This window comes from Ambystoma mexicanum, chromosome 10 (genome assembly GCF_040938575.1).
Source record: "Ambystoma mexicanum isolate Mex_15411 chromosome 10, UKY_AmexF1_1, whole genome shotgun sequence".
NCBI classification, from domain to species: domain Eukaryota; kingdom Metazoa; phylum Chordata; class Amphibia; order Caudata; family Ambystomatidae; genus Ambystoma; species Ambystoma mexicanum.
Genome location: NC_090932.1, coordinates 921,100,411 through 921,119,700, shown reverse-complemented (window position 1 = coordinate 921,119,700; position 19,290 = coordinate 921,100,411). Strand labels below are relative to the sequence as shown.

The following is a 19,290-nucleotide window of genomic DNA, read 5'->3' as shown; positions in this document are numbered from 1 at the left end:
GGGTCCAGCCAGGTTTGGATGCGATGAGCCGTGTTGGTGCAAGCGACAAGTTGCCGTTGAGTTACTTGCTCTGTGTGGTTCGATGGCAGTGTTCGAGTGATGCAGTTTGAAGGGCTCACCAGCGTCAGTCCGAAGGTCCAGTCGGTTTTAGACATTGGTAACTGCTGGGTCGGGTTGATAAATGACAGGGTTTTTCCAGCAGTTTGAGTCAAGGTCTGGGGTTTGAAGCTGTGATCCTGATGGTCCCAAACAATGTTTGAAGAGGTGGCAGTTCAAAGTCATCCACAGCAGCGAGCTGGTTGTTCAAGCCAAACAGGTGACAGCTCTGCTTGATATGATGCAGTATGGAGCCGTTTTGATGAATGCAGCAATAGTGGTTCATGTTTGATGATGGCTCAAAGCTGTAGAATGCAGGCAATGTCGGCTTTGCTTCTTCTGGTGCTGTTAGTCCCAGGAACTCAGGAACAATATAGGTCCTTGTTCTCGTTACTCCCACCTGGGGGAGTCTAGCTAGCACATGCAGGACTCTTCACCTCCAGTGAGGGACTTGGGTACCAGTGCAGCTGACAGAGAGGCAGGTCTTGCCCAACAGCAGTTCACTCCCAATGTTCCCTGGGATGGGTAGGAAGCAGTGCTTGCCTCTGCATTGTCTTCTCCCTTGGTAGAGGGCTTTGGAGAGGACCCCTCTCCCAACAGGGTCTAGATAGATTCTTCCTGATGTCCTAGAGCAGGGGTCTGCAACCTGTGTCCCTCCACATTGAACTACACACTCCCATGCCACTGTTAAATTGAAATCTGCTTCCCCTTAAAATCCGGTCCCTTTGAGTGTTTTGAAGAAAATCATGCTTGAGATTGCCCCTTGGGTTACCCAGGCAGTGAACTCATATTGTATACATCTGGCATGATTCCTGTGGAATGAAAGCAGGCTCTAGTTGTTCCACTCTTAAAAAAAAAAACCTTCACTCAATCTTTCTGTCTCTGCAAATGTCCACCCTATCTCTCTTCTGTCCTTTCTTATGAAACATCTTGGGACTTTACTTTCACCTTTGCTCTGTGGTTTTCTGGAAGATTCTTTTTTTTAACTCCTTTCAGTCTGGTTTTCATCCTGGTCGTAGGATAGAGAGTGTCCTTGTGTCAGCTATGGATAATCTGGTGCAGCTGTCCAATCAGGGTGGAGTGAGGACACTGATTTTGTTAGATCTTTCAGCTGCCTTTGACATGGTGGATCACTCCATCCTGTCGGACTGTCTCACACTAGCTGGCGTCTCTGGCCCAGTACTGTCCTGGTTTTCTTCTTTTCACTCAGACAGAGGACCAATTCTCTCTCTTTCCCCATTCTGCTCTGGTTCTACTACCCTTTCTTGTGGTGTTCCCCAGGGCTATGCCCTGTCGCCAATTATCCTTAATGTGCATATGCAACCGCTAGTGGGCCTCATTTACTCCAACAGCTTTGATTGCATATTATTATACATGGATGCGATTAGTGTTCTCAAACCTGCAGCCATGCAGGTTTGAGAACCTGCCACAGCTGTCTGCAGCCATGGCTGTGACAGCTGGGCATGGATACATATTGATAATCTATATCATTAAAAAACTTGAATAAACAAAACCAAAACTTCAGGGTGAGAGGTCGCACAGTTCCAACATTATAACAAATATAATAGTCATTTCTTACTGCATTTCTTTTCACAAAATGTATTTTAATGACATCTGGATAATGTTATTTAGAAAAAAAACAATACATATAGGTATGATCCCGTAAAACAGGCTGGATCTCAATGCAATAACAACAACGGAAAACTGCTACTATTGGTTGATCATTTGAATTGTGCAGTCAAAGGAATAAACATAAAGCCACATAAATGGACATATATACAAAAAGTACATTATCAATCCTTCAAATGTGCACTGTTTAAATGGTGATATCGTCGACACAAAGGTGTTTCGGCCTAGAAGAGCTGTACAGTGCAGCTTTGTGAGGAGGCCTTCATCAGGATGTATGATGGTAGTCCCGGGGTCTCTAACAAAGACTTATTCAGTGCAAGGGTAAGTAAGATAATGCATCCTCGGTATAGATATCTTTGGGGCATTCAATGCGCCGTTGAGGGAACAAATGTTTACCTCAAATGGTTAGATGTGTCTTCTTGGTTCAAAATGGTGGAGACACCCACTGAGGATAGTGGTTCCTATCCCAGATTGTCCAAACGTGACATATCTTAATGTGTTCGTCTGGGCTAGGCGAGGCGGCGCAGCGTCTCTGGACACGACAGACAAACACAACACTTTGTTAAATGCCATTATGGTTAACCTTCTATTATAAAACCCTTTAACATTCAATGAACACATTTTAAGAGAAAGGTGTGTTATGGTCAGAATCTGAAACCTAACATCCACTGAAATTCTCCAGCTATACAACCATAGCCTGCCACTGCTAGGCACAGATAAAGATGGCACATGTGACATTGCAGACTACATCACCAATGACAACATTGATCACATAACTGAACGCCTCACAAATGACATCACCTATGCTTAAACATCCTGAGGGACAGACAGTAGTTGGAGTATGTGATGAAATTACTACTTCTATGCAGGAGTATGGGAATGAGTAGTGGTTCCTAAGATCCTACTCAGACCCACACTACTTCAAAACCAGCAGTGATCTCATTCAGAAGGTTGAAACAAGTACACGCTGAACGGTTACCTCCTTTGCCTCTTTAAGGCGGCAGGGGATGAGGGAAGGATATACTCTTCAAGAGGGGAGTGAGCCTGCATGGATCCACCCAAACAACAATAGTATGTTAAGTAGCAATATTAAATTTGTTAGTGGTGAAGATCACTTGTGAGTGAGTCCGTGGTAGCTACTGGTGGTGAGATGCGTTGTGTCAGTCAACCTGTTGCAGAAAGATGCTATTGATATTCTTTCCTCAGTTAATATTCCACTGACACCAGGCGATGTGTCTGTCTTTCAGAACTAGTTAATTATAAAACATACAATGTTACTTTGATCATATCTTATTGTCATTAATAGCCCAAATGGACGCTCCATTTTCACTCTCTACCCAACCAGTCCAAGATCTCGAAGCATAAGAGAAAGGGCAGACAGTTTTCATACTAGACTGTCCATGAGATTACCACAAAATCCTCTGAGCAAGCTGTTTTGTTTATAAAACAGAGTTAATCCGAGGTTGTGTGCCAAATGAATGCTACGCCACCCTTTTCATGCAGTGGTCTCTTTAGGCAGAGAAATCTGTAAAGTATTCAAGAACCCAAAACTAAAGATGCCTCTGGGATCTGCACTATTATTACCCTATTTTGGATCCGCCAATGTTTGTGCTGTAGAAAATGCTTGAAGGTAGGCTGCCTAAACGTTTAGGAAAGAAACATGCAGGCTTCACAAGCCTTCTTGCGTGAATGAAAGACTTATGTTGGGTCCCTGAAGGAGTGTTTGCAACGGAATCTACTGCTCGTACCTTAAGTTAAAGTTTGCATTCATGTTAATGGTAGCTCGAGGCGGCCTATCTATCTAAGCTCCCAAGTTCCCCAGAGATACCTGAGGCTATATGGAAGCCCAATGTCACTTCTTCCTCCTCTTAGTTGTATGTAATCATCCTCCTCTCAAGGTAGCAACTGTGATTCTATGCTCTCTCACAAAAACAGCCGGTCGATATGCTTTCCGGTTCTCTCACGACAAACCAATGTGTCTCTCTGAAGCCAGTCACTGTGATCCTATGTTACCTCTCAAACAATAATAAAAGTCTGTATTAAGACCGTCAATGGCATCTACTTCACACAAAATTCTGGCGTGGCCCTCTTAATCTCGTCAATGTGTTCATCTCCTTCAAAAATTACACGCGCCACTCTGAACGGAATCTTTGTGTTATTCTATCCTCTAACAAAAAATAAAGCACGCCACTCTAAAGCCAGTCACTGTGATGCCTCCAAAGTCAGTTACTGTAATGTGTTCTTGCCTCACCAAACAAATCATGTTTATAACTCTGAAGCCAGTCATTTTAAAGGTTTTTTTTGTGGTAGAAAATGGCATGTGTCACTTTGACACCAGTCAATATGATTTTCTTCTCCCTCACTAAACAAAAGGGCTAGTCACTGGGATTTTAAGTACCATCACAAAGAATAACACATGTTACTCTAAAGACAGTCATAGTCATTAACTTCTGCATAGAAAAGAGTTCCCTCTGACTCTATCAAGAGTTTTAGATTCTCCAAACCATTTGACGTGTCATTCTGAACCCAATAACTTTAATGTTCTGTTCTTTAACAACAAACAAACTCTGAGTCTTCACTAACAAACTATCACCATTACGACTCAGGTGGTAAGGGTTTTACGGCGGCGTAAACAGCGCCGACCCTTACCGCCTGAGTACGAGGTCCCTTAGCGCCATGGCGGATTTAACACCTGCTTTTAGCAGGTGTTAAAATCCATGGCGCTAAGGGACCATGGAGTTAATTACGCCACCGTAATTTACGGTGGCGTAATTAACGCCTTCCCCACTCCCATTATGCCCTATGGGGCAAAATGGGAATGGGGAAGGGTAAATGGGAAAATGGGGATTTACCGCCCCGCCAAGGTTGGAATGGGGCGGTAAATCCGCCAACCACCATGGCGTAAACGTAGTTTACGCCATGGTGGTAAAGTCACGGCCCAGGCGGTAACTTACCGCCTGGGTCGTAATGAGGCCCAGATTAGTCATTAAGATGTTATGCTCCCTGACATAAAACAACTTGTGTCGCTCTGAAATCACTCAAAATGATGTCTTGCTCCCTAATTCAAAACATCCAGTCACTGAGATTTTCGGCTCTGTCACCAACAAAATAAACTCTTCTAACACGAAGCAGTCACTGCGATGGTCTGCTCCTTCTCACCCCCCTTTCTGACTGACTTCTGCAGAATTATCACAATGATCACTCATACTTTAATGCCTAAACCTCACCCCAAAAAGCTTGACTTAGGCGAACCCACCAACATTCACGAGGTCCGAGTTTTTGAGTAGTATTACTTGAAATAATGTTCTCCTTTTAACAGTACCAGCAAAACATTCTCTTTCCCTTACATTATCTTTCCCAAAATGAGTATTATGATAATGGAAAATAGCAAGGAAATGTATACTATTTCAGTTGTGTAAAAAGGTAAAGCATATTATTGCCAGGTTTAAATGTACTGTAGACCTGATGGTAAATTCAGAGCAATTTTGCAAAGCATAATTCAAGCTTATGATATTGCTAAACACTCAACAGAGGTGTGTAGCAGCAGGGGGTTGATTGTGTAATCTTGCCAGGCTTTTTACTTGCATATACTGGACATGTTGACGCAGGCCTCCGACGGCTATTCTTTCTGGGGTGAAAATTGTGTTCTGTATCCGATGAAATGAGATGCTTCACTCGATGCAAACGTTGGGCTTCCTTCGTTGTGTTTCCCATTGCTATCCAATCATCGGGCGGAACGCTCCATCACTGCGGATGGAAGATGTCCTGGCAGCGTCTTCATCTGTTCATTGGGCTAGCGGGCTTGGTAGTCAGGGACGCGACCAATCTGTGCAACTCTGCCCTGTCAGACATGTATTGCTGAAGTGATCCTTGTCAAAGACACGTCATGACATAGGAGTGGACAGAGCTGATGAAGCACCAGATGGAGATATGTGACATGTTTCATAGCACTGTGGGGATTCGTTAACACAAATGGATGGGATTTTCCATCTCAAGGGTAGATTTAGTGATCAGGCCATGTGAAAGCAAAGTGCCAATGTTTATTAGGGGTGTACTGTGGCATACTGGTGTATGGCCACTGAGTTCACGATCCAGGGGAGGCGCAGGTGACTGTGCCCAGAGAAATTATGTAAGGAGATCCGCAGTGAACCAGGAGATTCCTAAGCCCTCGCCACTCAGATCCAGCTGACATTCTGTGAGCTGTCAATGCCACAACAAGCGATCAGCTGTGCCTCATGAGTGGCAGCTTCCAGAAGCTGTGGATAAAAGACTAGTGCAACCCTTCCCTCTTGTCCCAGTAGAGCTGTAAGAGGTTGGGGCTGCGGGCATATTGCGGAAAATGTGTGCTGCACGGTGGTGTGAGGCAGTGCAGTGGCGAGTTTGCATGATGGCTTAGGAAGTAGAGCTGTGATGAGGCACATTTGATTTTCCTACCCACTTTCAGGGGCAAGAGTCTGAGGACCTGATGTGAGATTCCTGAATATCTTGTCAAGTGTCATCCACCCCATCAAGAGAGTTAACATGTCATGTAGTCCCACAATCCCACAAAATGGAGGCTGATACCAAACATTGATGGATTGATGCTATGGGACCAAGACCATTTCTCCTGTAATTTCAGACTAGGATAGCCACCCTCGTGCCTCATGATGGACAGCAGAGGACATAGGAGAAGTCGGCCTCTGGAGGAAGCTTTGGCTTACAGAGTTAATAGTTTTGTGGAGGGAGTGGTTGGCAGATGCATTCTATGGAAGACCATGTGTCCACCAGACAAAATTTGTATTTGTATTTGTATTTATTGTGTTGATATAGCGCTTTAATCCAAAACACTTTACATTTTAACAACAGAATACATATAACATTATAACAGTAGACGCAATTCACAATTCTGAATCAAACCAACAAAACAGTAAATAGAGCAATTAAACTGTGAGGGAAGAGGGAAGGGTGAGGAAGGGACGAAGGAGGGAAACAGAAGGGGTATAAGGGCGAGAATGAGGGAGGGTAGGGGGAAGGGGAAGGTAGAGGGTCATAGGGAAGATTCAAGGGAAGGAGAGGGAATGAGAGGAGGGGAAGCTTTCATGGCTGGGAATGGAGAAGGAGAGATTTCAGGGAAGTGCGGAAGGAGGAGAAGGTAGGTGTAGAGCGGATTGAGAGAGGTAAGGAGTTCCACTGCAGGGGGGCTAGGAGCTGGAAGGAGCTGAAATGGGAGGAGGCACACGGGGAAGGAGAAACAGTGAGAAGGAAGTGGTCAGCTGAACGAAGGGACGAAGGGAGCGGGAAGGAGTGTAGAAAGAGAGGAGAGAGGAGAGATAAGGGGGAGCAAGGTCATGGAGAGATTTAAAGACTAGACAGAGGAAATTAAATTTAAGTTGGGAGTGAAAGGGAAGCCAGCCAAGGGAGGAAAGCAAAGTAGAAATGGAGTCTTGGGAGGCAAGGAGACAGAGGGTACGGACGGCAGAATGGTAGATAGATTTGAAGGGGGCGAGGTGAGAAGCAGGTAGTCCAAAGAGTAAAGAGGAGCAGTAGAAGAGGCGAGAAAAGATAAGGGAGGAGATTAAAAGTTTAGTAGCATGGAAGGTGAGAGAGGAGCAGACTTTGTGAATATTAAAGAGGTGGTCGCGAAAGGCGCGAGAGGTAAGAGAAATATGGTGGCAAAAGGAGAGGGAGGAGTCAAAGTGAATGCCTAGATTGCGAGCGTGGGCAGAGATAGGAAGATTAGAGGGGGGAAAGTGAATGAAAGGTGGAGGAGAGGGAGGGCGAAGAGTGTTGGAGGGGAAAAATAAGACTTCAGTGTTATCAGTATTGAGGGAAAGAAAGTGGGATGACATCCCGTTTTTAATGGCAGTAAGATAGGAAGAGAGTTTAAGGTGGAGATCAGAAGAGAAGGAAGAGAAAGAAAGGAAAAGTTGGGTGCCATCAGCATAGAAATGGTGAGAAATACCGAATGAAGAGATAACAGGGGCAAGGAGAGAGGTGTAGAGTGAGAATAGGAAAGGGACAAGAACCGAACCTTGGGGTACGCCGTATTCCAAAGGGAGTGTAGACAAGGAATGGCCACCCCAGGAGACAGCAAATGAGCGGAAGGAGAGGTAAGAGGAGAGCCAGTTAAGAACAGAGCCTTTGAAACCAAATGAAGAAAGATTGTTGAGAAGTAGGGGGTGATCAACAGTGTCGAAAGCAGCAGAAAGGCACTTATGACACTTATCCGCTCTGCAGGTAGAGGCTGTCATCCATGGCAGAAATTGAGTGCGTATTTTGTTTTTTTCACTGATAGAGGGTAATTTCTTGGCAGTAATGAAGCAGGTAACCTGGAGCAGAGGCGGTGGCATCAACAACTGTATACAGGCCATCCTCCCCAAATTCAGCAAGTTGTTTGTGAGCCATAGGAATTCAAGGGACATGAATGTGGAGATTCCTTGATGTGCTCCGAATCAAACGTGCAATGTTGTCCAGATGCAATGGAGATTTGGAGAAATCCAGGTTATCAGGGACTCAGCATGAGGGATGAGGGTGAAGGGAAGCAGGGAGAATGTAATGGATTAGTAATGGGGTACCAGGATGAAGAAGATGGCGCCAGGAGTAATGGCATGGATTATTAATGGGGTACTGGGATAAGGAAGAATGAGGTGGGGGTAAAGTAAAGAATGACTCCTTGTGTACTAGGAGGAGGGAGGCAGGGTTAATATAATGGATTACTAGTAGTGCCAGGATGAAGAGGAACATAGCACTTACGTTTTCACCTGCCTAAGATTTAAATGCAGATATCTCCACCATGCACACAACTCTCCCTTTGCTCGTGTGCCTTCCGTTGCACATGGGCAAAGGGAATGTTGTGAACTGTCACTTTTCCAGTTCCTTGGAGTATATGGTCACACCTAATATATCATCTGAGTGCCCCTGGATGCTGTTCTGTTTCTCCGGTCATGCTGTCAGAGCAGCTATCCACGGGCCTGAGTCAAGGATTCCACTCAACATGGAAGATTAAGGGATGCAGGACTTCCAGGCCCGCAACAACTGGAAGTCTATTCACCAGGAGACTTACAGAGGAGTCATTCATCATGGTAGGAGTTAAGAACCACCAACCCACCCCGACATTCAGCTTGCCAACTCAACATACCATCTGGATCTATCCGGGTAAACCCCAGGAAAGGAAACACCATTATGTTGTAATGTGTCTTGTTAGCTGAGTGGATGACATCACTGCTAAATGGAATGTAGAGATGTCAGTGTGAGTGGAGTGTTGGTGTGTTGTTATCTGAAGGGGGATTCTATGCTTGGCAGTTGGAGGTATGCTGACTTGGAAAGGACATGCCAATGTTTTGTCCCTGGCATTGAACTACAATAAATCGACTTAATAACTTACCTGCTGGCACGGGTTTTCATCAGCTTCCAAGTTATTATACTGGCGACGATGATGGGATCCTGTCGAGGAGGGGACAGTTCAGAAACGGGAAAACATTGCCCTCCTGTGAATTCATGTCCATTTGCCAAGTTGACAGCAAGTTGGAGCCCAATGTGTTTTAATTGGGCTGTCTAGGATTCTTCAGCAGGCCGGGTGGTGCTTAAGGTGGAGCCGGGTCGGCACTCAGGTCGGGGTGCTGTGTTGGTTTACGCTGTTGGCCCCAGAAGCTGCCTTGCCCAGTGACCGGGTGGTGCTGGGAGGTGTGTGAGCAGCTGTTCGGCACACACGTCGTGTGTGGTGTTGGAATGTATGGGGCACCCGCCATTGAGAACCCAGATTGCCGGGTGGAGTTTTGGGTTGGCAGCAGTTCACTGATGTGAGCCCTGTCACCACCTCTGAATCCCGTGACCTGGCGGAGCTGTGGAATTTTCGGCGCACGGGTCGGTGCACGGAGAGGCGAGGGAGTGATTGCCCTCGTGTCTTCAGCTGTTGGGGCCCAGTGCTGGTAAGCACTGCGGACGGGCCCCATGTCGGAGCAGAACCAGGGTTGTGTTCCGCGTTTTGGAGCGGATGTCCAAGCGTCCTGCGTCGGAGCAGGAGTGAGCTTGTTGTCGCGGCGCTGGAGGGTGAATAGTGCGACAAGGCATGGTGGTACGCGTTGTTTGTCCAAAGCGAGAGTGTCCGGGAGGAGGTGCTCCATCGCTGTGGATGCACAGGACCCGCGACCGTCCATGCGCGGAAGAGATAGAAAGGAGTATTTGCAAATCAACAGGAACATTTCTAATTCAAGAACGTTAAATCAAGGACAGTCTTTGGATCCTTTCAACTCCCAAGACGGCTGCTTGAAAGACCACCACTTGAGATAGACGCTTCTGATGTTTCTTTAGGCACGTGGATGCACTAAGAAAGCAGGTCCAGCTGAGGTGATCCATGGCGATGCAAGGAACGATCTTTGTGAGTGCCTCCCAGTTCAGGATCATTTTAAGGACTATGCACTGGCTGATCCGGGGGCTGGTGAAAATTGAGATGAAGTGCACGCTGACAACATATTGAATACATGATTATTGTTTGGGTGGGATTTGTAACTCCACAAGCCACCGAATCAGTGCTGTGACAGGGCCCTTGCTTGGTTGCATGGGAAGGCACTGCCTGACACAAGAAGTGTCACTGTACCAAAGAAAGAGGTCTGTGCTGGTCTGCAATGCGTCATAGACTGTGCTGCTACATTGCGTGATTTTGTGGTTATTGTGCGCAAGTGTTCCTGAAGATAGTGGTTGATGCATAGAATCAGTCCCAGTCTAGTTGCATGGTTACCAGGGTGTTAGGTGGTGTGGTTTCTATATTGGGTGGTGTCTGGAGTTGTATGTGCTGGTCTGCAATGCGTCATAGACTGTGCTGCTACATTGCGTGATTTTGTGGTTATTGTGCGCAAGTGTTCCTGAAGATAGTGGTTGATGCATAAAATCAGTCCCAGTCTAGTTGCATGGTTACCAGGGTGTTAGGTGGTGTGGTTTCTATATTGGGTGGTGTCTGGAGTTGTATGTGCTGGTCTGCAATGCGTCATAGACTGTGCTGCTACATTGCGTGATTTTGTGGTTATTGTGCGCAAGTGTTCCTGAAGATAGTGGTTGATGCATAGAATCAGTCCCAGTCTAGTTGCATGGTTACCAGGGTGTTAGGTGGTGTGGTTTCTATATTGGGTGGTGTCTGGAGTTGTATGTGCTGGTCTGCAATGCGTCATAGACTGTGCTGCTACATTGCGTGATTTTGTGGTTATTGTGCGCAAGTGTTCCTGAAGATAGTGGTTGATGCATAGAATCAGTCCCAGTCTAGTTGCATGGTTACCAGGGTGTTAGGTGGTGTGGTTTCTATATTGGGTGGTGTCTGGAGTTGTATGTGCTGGTCTGCAATGCGTCTTAGACTGTGCTGCTACATTGTGTGATTTTGTGTTTATTGTGCACACGTGTTCCAGAAGATAGCTTTTGATTCAGAGTACAGGCAATCGGTCCCAGTACACCTGCATGGTTGCCAAGGTGTGGTGGTAGGGTATCTTCTATACCGGAGAATGTGTGCTGTTCTGAGTGATGCCCCCAATGTGTTTTAAGGAGGAACCGTCTACCGAGAGGGATACTCCCCATGTAGACTCAGTGTTCAGATTATCCCTTGCACAGAGCAACTATTGAGGACCGTCCTCTGTATGCGGGTGCATGTGCGGCATATGCCACCTCCTGTAAGAAAGGGATAAGTGTGGGTTTTTCGGGAACAGGGGAGATGGTTCCGGGAAGAGGAGCTGGCTTGTTGAGGAGCACAGGTACGCTTTAAATGCATCATCACAGACAGCACACCCGCAGCCATTGCTGTATGTGTGGGTTTTCCTGCCCACCACCATCCCATCTCTACGCAAAAAAGTTTCATCAAGGGATTCTTTGCCATTTCTGCAACTCGCATGGGCCTGTGCTGCTCAGCTAGCCTGTGTGATGTGCAGCTGTTTCAAATGAAGCACTACCTTAGCTGGGCAGGCAATCAACACATGTTTTCCTGCCACATGTCCTTACACAGAATGCTGAGATGGAGCACGTGGGCAACACATAGACACAAATCTAGTAGTCCCTTGCAAGCATGTGCGGGTGCATCGTGGTGTGTAGGCATGAGCCCGGGACCAAAATGAAGCAGGCAAGCCAGAGCATTGTGCATTTGTTGAGAGGGGCGGCCGCAACAAGGGGTTCATGCTTGTCCACTCCACTGTGGTATACTCTCCTTTCCCTGTCTGTGCTCCACTTCCCTGGAGTTGTCTTGGGAGGATAGCTCAGGGGCAACGTGCTCGCCTTGGAAGTAAGACGACAGGGTGCACACAGATTCGATCTCCTGGTCAGCGCTTAGAAACCTCTGGGTATTAAGCGCGTTATAAATAACCTATCATATCATATGTGCCCAAATAGAGCTCCCAACCTGTAGTAGAATATTTCTGGTGCCGGCCAGGGGGCAGGAGGTGAGGGCTGGCAGTGGATTCTTTGAGATCCCCCACAATAGTAGGCATGCCGTACGGGCAGTCCTAACCTCAGGGCTGTCCCAGGGCTTGGGCCATGTGTCTCCACAGGATTGACCTCCATTCACGGATAAGGATTGCATAGGCCACGGACAAGCATCCTGCCATACCCAGCTTTTCGTCGTGCCACTGGAGCCTTGGAAGAGTGAATCTTGAGCAGGATGCAGAAACGACCCTCAGAGTGGCGGGAGAGGAATTTCATTTTCCCACCTCCCTTGCGCGGATTGGTAGGCGAAAGTTTGATGAGCATTACTCCCTGCCCCACCACCCAAGACACTAAGCTATACCTGGGACACGCGGTAATACCCCCCACCCACCATTATTTACTTTCCAACATTAAGCTGAACCATTGTATGTGACAGGCCCTTCAACCCTCCAAGCACTCCACTTTCCCAAGAGGTACTATTATTATTATTATTATTATTGTTATTATTATTATTATTATTATTATTATTATTATTATTATTATTATTATGTTATTTATTGAGCGCAGAAATAGCTTCGAGAAGCAATGCTAAGCTTTACAGAGATATACACCGTACAGATGCATAACGGAGCACTTTTCAGAGGTGACAACAGAACAGATATGCAACGGGGAGGGGGGTAGGATACAGAGGAACACAGAGGAGGGGTACAGTTGTACCGGGTGGCGGGGAAGAGAGGGGCAGATGGCGTCAAGCAGGTCAGGTGACGCAGGCAGTGACATGATGGTCTAGGTGTTGAGGAGGGAAGACTCCTTGAAGACTGGTATGATGCGCTGGATCTCACCTTTACTTTCTCTCTCATCCTTCCCTGCTCACATCCCATCTCTCTCTCTCTTATCCTGCTGCTCTCGCTTGCTAACCCTCACTGGCACCCTCTCTCGCTGGCACATCACTGGAATCCACCCTTGCTGGCTCTTTGACACTCTCCCTTTCTCTATTTTGATCCTCTTTCCACTGACCCATTCCTTTTCGCATGCTCCCTCACCCCTTGCGCTCTCACCCTTGCTATCTGATTACTGAGAATACATAAAACAATTAAAAACACCAAACACCAAAAACATTTGCTTTCTCTGCCTTGTTTAAATATCTACCATCCTTTACTGAAGAAAACATAGGATTAGAGCAGGGTGTTTTAATTCGGAGGGATCATGTCACAGCGCCCTCTAGTTGACTTCCCTGGAAGTTCACCACAAGTTAGGAGCCACAGAGGAAAGCACTATGGGTATTCAACTAATAAATCAAACGCTTACATTTTTGCGCTATATAATATTAATGTAATTGCCTCATAAGGAAGCACTATTTAATAGCTAGATTTATCAGCCCAAGATAGACAACTGTCAAGAACGCAACAACCACATATGGGGTTCACCCACCACTCAGTGGGTAAATACACCCACCCACCACTAAGTGGGTAAATACACCAGCTGCTGCAGATATTAGTGTACAAACTGCAGGCACGGGTTCCGATCCCATTAAGGCAGCCAAGATCTGCAAGTAATGATAATGATGTGTTATGCATATAGGGTTTACGCCTAATCACTTTACAGAGAACATATATACATGCAATGTCACCCAACCAAAGTTGGTACTCACTTTTTGACTTCAGAAGGATGAAAGGCTGAGTTGACATTGCTCGGATTTGAACCTGCGACCTACAGATCGCACAAAGATTGCAGCAGTGGGCACTGAACCCGCTGATCTAGATTACCAGAAGTAATGCTGTTAGTGCATTTGGAGTCATGCACACATTAACAATGCTGCAAGGCGTGTGCAAATGAAAAGAGAAGATGTTGAAGGCATAAGGTGAGCTCAATGCAGAGGAATAGGTTAGAAGGACCCAAAATGCCAGACCTTACCTTGTTTGCAGGCACTAACTCTAAATCCGCGGCCACTTCGGTTTCAAAGGTGCTCTTGCTTCCGGTTACTTCAGACTGCACTTTATTCCCCGAAGACCTGCAGAGAAGGTCATTAGACATTCATGAGTCTGTGCAGAGAGGCAGAGAATATACTGGCCTTTAATACTTTAGGCTTTTTGCGAACAGTGATAACCCTTTTTCACCCCCAACTCCCAGAACCTCTCATTGAATCGAGCGCTTAATTAATCTGGATGTGAAGTTGGAGTCAGAGGGAAAGTAAAAACATATTTGACAAATATATTAACCTTTCAGTGGAAACCTAACTCGGCTCCCTTGCAGCTGCAGATGTTCACACAAGCTGCACTTCCAATGCACCACACTGTGTAGGGGTGACTGGGTGATCAGGGGCAATGGATATAGGAAACTGCGCAGCACTAGCGGTCAATGTTGATGACCTCAGTGTAGGCATGTCCATTGTCATGGTCGCATTGTGACATGATATGACATTCAAGACTTTGGGTTTTAGCAGGCGTTAAGGACGGGACCCGCAAAGGGATACCGGGGTCAATAACGGTACCGCAATTCACGATACCGTTATTGCCACCTTCCCCCTTCCCATTGAGCCCTTCGGGGGCTCAAATGGGAATGGGGAATGGCATTTCAAATGGGGACTTACTGGTCCCGCGGTGGCGGTACCGGTACTGGTGCTAGTCATGGTGCTCATAGCGCCGTGACTAGCACCAACCTCGGAATGAGGGCCTTTATCTCAAGTTATTAGAAAAGAGTATTTTACTGAATACCCTGTGCATTGCGAGGTACAAGAAGCAACACAGCGTGCTGGGAAGCGTGAGGTAGGCAACTGGGAGGCAACCTACATGTTAATGTTAAAGGACATTTGTACCTCACACTATCACCACGGAAGTGGTCCGCTGGCGCTCTAGTGGCTCTGAAAAAGGGGAGGAGAAGGGGTGGGTTAGTGGGAATAAGCTGGAAAAGTGCAAGAGAGCAGTGATGTGCTGTTGGCAGCCTCAGCCCGGTGGGTCCGTTGGTTGGGCTTGGGGCGTTTTACAGTCGATAGTCATCGTGTGTTGTTGTGCGAGTCTATGTGTGGCTTGTTTTGTTGTTGCATTGTTGTGAAGTTTTTTGCGGATTGCTGCGTTTTAGGCTTGTGGTTGTGTTTGGTTAGAGTTTGAGAGGTGTATGCAGAGGGATGGAATTGTTAGTTGGTTGGTTAGTTGGCATTGCTGTCCTTGCAATTATGGGATTCCATCTAGGTGCGGTACATGTTGACATTCACATTCTGAAAGATGATGTTAGGAAAGGCAAATAAGCAAAATTAGTGCCGAACAAATTGTTAAAATATGCCATAAAAGGGGTGATGTTGACTAGTGGGGAAGGGTCAGGTTTGCAGCAAACTATAGGCATGCCGCAGGTGAATAACCAAAGGCAGTTTGTTCAGCGTAATAATGGATTCATACCACAAGGTAGGGGAGGCTTCCGAGGCAGAGGCTTCCAGAATAATCAGGGACATTTCCAGAATAATCAAAGTGGATTTCAAAACATACAAAATGATAATGAAGGCATGAAGGGAGGGCAAGTTAGGAGACTTCCTGTATGTTAGACTCTCACTGCCTGAAGGCCTCTGCATCCATTCTTTTCCTGATGCATTGCACCTCACTGTTATTAAAGATAGGAATGGCGTAGTCGTTTTGGTTTTGGAACTTTTTGGTGGCATAAACCACAAAATATCGCCAAAACATTGTTAAAGAAATAAGGGGTTCCAAGAAGCAGTCTCTGTGGTTGTCGTGACAACTGGAAATGCTGTGACATGCAGTGTCCAATGCACAAAGTGTTAATTTCTGTTGTATTAGCCGGATGTAATCCAATAGTGGCTTGTTTAACGTATTTCCTCCCAATCAGTAGTACTGTCACATGTCACGTGTCTGTGGGACTTTTGCTGGACCTGCAGAGTGATCTGTTTTAGAGACTGAGACTGAGTCATTGAGTATGTGTGTACGATTGTCCTCTTTCCATTTCTATATTATGTATTACTGGCGTTTGACATCCCTGGCTACATGTGAAATGCACTGTGCGACCATTGTTTTGCCTTTTCACTGGTATCAGTGAAGATGGAGCATCAGTTTCCACGTCTCTATGGGATGTTATTTCTTTGAGCCAGGACGCCGTGAGTATACTTTTGGGAGGTTGAGCTACCAGGTTCGTGAAAAAGATATCCAGCGCTTCTTCGGCAGTTCTTAGGCCCCCACGGTGAAGGAAAGCAGCATACACATTAATTGTTTCACCCCTCTCCCCAACCCCCAATACATTCTAGCATACAAATCAAATGACCTCTGAGCCCATGGTATGGATTGCAGGATTTGGGGTTTCTGAAGAAGAGTGTGGAGGTGAACATTAAGAAGCGCGCCCAATGTTAGCAAAGGGCATCGGTCCAATATGGAACACATGCTGCCCATCATCAATGGCACCCTCTATCAATGGCATCCTTCCTTGCTCTATTCCTCTTCTCATTCTGCACCCCTTATCTCATCCTTGCACCCAGGTGCCTATAAATGCAACATGCAAACAACATCAGTAACGCCAAAACTATTGGCATTGCCAATGCTTGTTTAGTCTTGGCTGGCAGGTGGTGAAGCCACCTTGGTGCCCCAAATCTTACTGTAGCTAAGGTTTGGGCATTGCTGTGAGGGTATAGAGCTTTGGTTTGCTCTTTCCTTCCCACTGAGCATTCAGGCAATCCGTATTGGAAGTTGTAGCTGTGGCCTGCCTGCATTTTGGGCCAAGGCTTCAACAGCCACTACTGATTGGATGGGCCTCATTACGAGGCTGCTGCCAGTATATATTTTTTCTGGCGCCCAGAAATGGGCAATTACTGGGTCATTACGGCCTTGCCGGACCCGGTAATTTCCCATTCCTGAGCGCCGGAAAAAATTCTTCCCCATTCCCATTTGATCCCCATAGGGCTCAATGGAAATGGGGAAGCTGGATGCACCGGCACCGTTATGAACGGTGCCGGTGCATCCAACATGTTCTGCTCACGGGTGTTGTTACGGCCGCCAGGTCAGACCTGGCAGCCGCAATGGCACCCACGAGCAGAACTCGTAGTTTGCCAGTCCGGGAACTACGGTACCGACATGCTTACCGGTACCGTAGTTCCCGGACCGGCAAACTTATAATGAGGCCCAATGTCTGCAGCGCACACCGTAAGGTACGTGAAGTTCACTGGAGCCACCAAAAACATGGACTTCTGTTTCACCTGCGTTAAGCTTTAGAAAATGTCTGGTCATTCACTGTACCACGGCAGTGAGGCACAAGCACAGGGACCATGTTGGTTGCTGTTTGTCGCCGTCATATGATTGTCACATTGGCTGAGTATTAAATACATTCCCAATACCAGGACTGTTGTCAGAGTACCTGGGCAATTGCTGGCACTAATGTACATTTATAGCCAAGAAGTGGTTCAATTATATCAGATCATGGTCTTACAAAGACACACATAGTTCTATGATTCCTGATATTCTCTGCATGAGGCCTAACAAGCTTAATGATGGTAGTTCAGGGCCATATGATACAACGTCTGCCCTTTTGAAGGGAAGGCACAACCATGCCTGCTCACACCGGAAGAAATACCAGCCGCTAGGGAAAAAAGTCCCAAGACACCGCTTGCAAGGATAACAAGAATTTAGTTCTACAAGATATAAATGCATCAGCAAAGAACTGCCGCCAAACGTTCTGGTAAATTGGGGATGTGTAACAAGCTAAAAGGATTCCTGGAGTCATCAATGGTGTCATCACATACAGTAAAAGCCTGCAAATCGGGTCGGAGTGACCCTATACATGGGCGGCCCACTCCATAGGGGATACTAGGCCATTGGTCCCAGCCTTCTTGTCCATCACTGTGCACGTGGGTGCTGCCGAGCTCGTCATCCGTGATAAAACAGGACCTAACAAGCGATTACTTAATTCAAAAACAATGCTACTCTATCGCTGTAATGGTGCACCTGGCAGACACAGAGATGGTCCCAGGGGAGAGCCAAGGTCATATCAACTTGCATACTTCACTCGCTCCCCTATGTGCCAGCACCCTCCAAGGTCCTCCACCCTCGTTTTGAGCTATAATTTCATCCCTCCCTGGCACCTTGCAGCACACATCACGTGACCCAAATGTGAAAGCAAGTTATCCTTGCTTTGTGATCTTTTTGATTGATTGGGGGGTCTTACAGCTTTATGGTCAGCAGTCTACCCGTGGCTGGCGCCGTGGTATGTGGAGGTCTTTGGATGAAAGCATAGGAGGGCTGTAGTTCTGATCCAGAGTGGGTGTTGTGGCTAAGGGCCAGGCTATCTGTATCGTGGGATGGTAACTGCCAGGGGGCACTCAGCCCCCTTCTTGTGGCCTTGCAGAGCACATTCTTCCAGGGTGCGAAGGTCTGCAGCCTTTGAAACAATGAAAGGCTTGTAACTCTCTGAAGCTGACTCATGGTGTGAATCATGTCTGTACCAATAATACAAGCCTAATCCTAACACATTTGGTCTTTTCGCTGCGCTTGGGCCTACATTCCAAAATGGCTGCCAACAATAAGATGGCATTTACACTTGTCTCTACTATGTAGACTCCATCCCTTTTCTTCCCTCCTGTGTTCTGCACTTGTGATTCTCCCTTTGTAATCATGTCTGTGGGCTTCCTCCTTGTTCCCTCACTTAACTATCGCTATCTGACTTCTCCCAATGTTTGTTCCTAACACTGGGAAGATATGGAACTATGTTAAAGAAATTTTGCATCCGTGCAAGTGCAATTCGCTTTAGAGCATAATTGCCTGGAGCAAAAAACACATTCTTTCGGTTCGTTTTTGCACTAGAGCAAACAGGGCCCTTGCGCCAAAATACATTGAAAGAGCATGTTGTCTGCACTAAGGCAATTTCTCCCTAGTGCCAATTTGCCTTGTGCCGGCTCAACGTTTCTGTAATACCACCCGTGTACTGTTCAACGGCCCAAACCTTTGCATTTGTCAACACTAGCTTTCAAACAAATGTTACAGTTTTTTGAGTGTATTAAAGAATTGCACATGTCTCAAAGGACAAACAGAGGCACCTAGGCAGAATACAGGGCATAGATAGAAGCAGTATTTGTAGGGAAATAGTAGCGCTAGCATAGGGGTCTGCCACCTGCGACTCTCCAGATGTTTTGAACTACGCCTCCCATGATCCCACACCACTGGCAATGCTTGTTGGGCCTATGGGATTGATAGTAAAAACAGCTAG

At 46.5% G+C, this 19,290-nt stretch overlaps 1 protein-coding gene across 1 annotated transcript in view; it reads right to left on the bottom strand.

Annotated features, from left to right (window-relative positions):
• The window catches only part of PEX5L (peroxisomal biogenesis factor 5 like), a 1,467,323-nt gene that overhangs the window by 400,625 nt on the left and 1,047,408 nt on the right, over positions 1 to 19,290 (bottom strand). Inside the window, exon 6 of the mRNA XM_069618674.1 lies at positions 14,014 to 14,110. Within this exon, the coding sequence (XP_069474775.1) occupies positions 14,014 to 14,110 (97 nt within the window). The remainder of the gene's footprint in view (positions 1 to 14,013; positions 14,111 to 19,290) is intronic.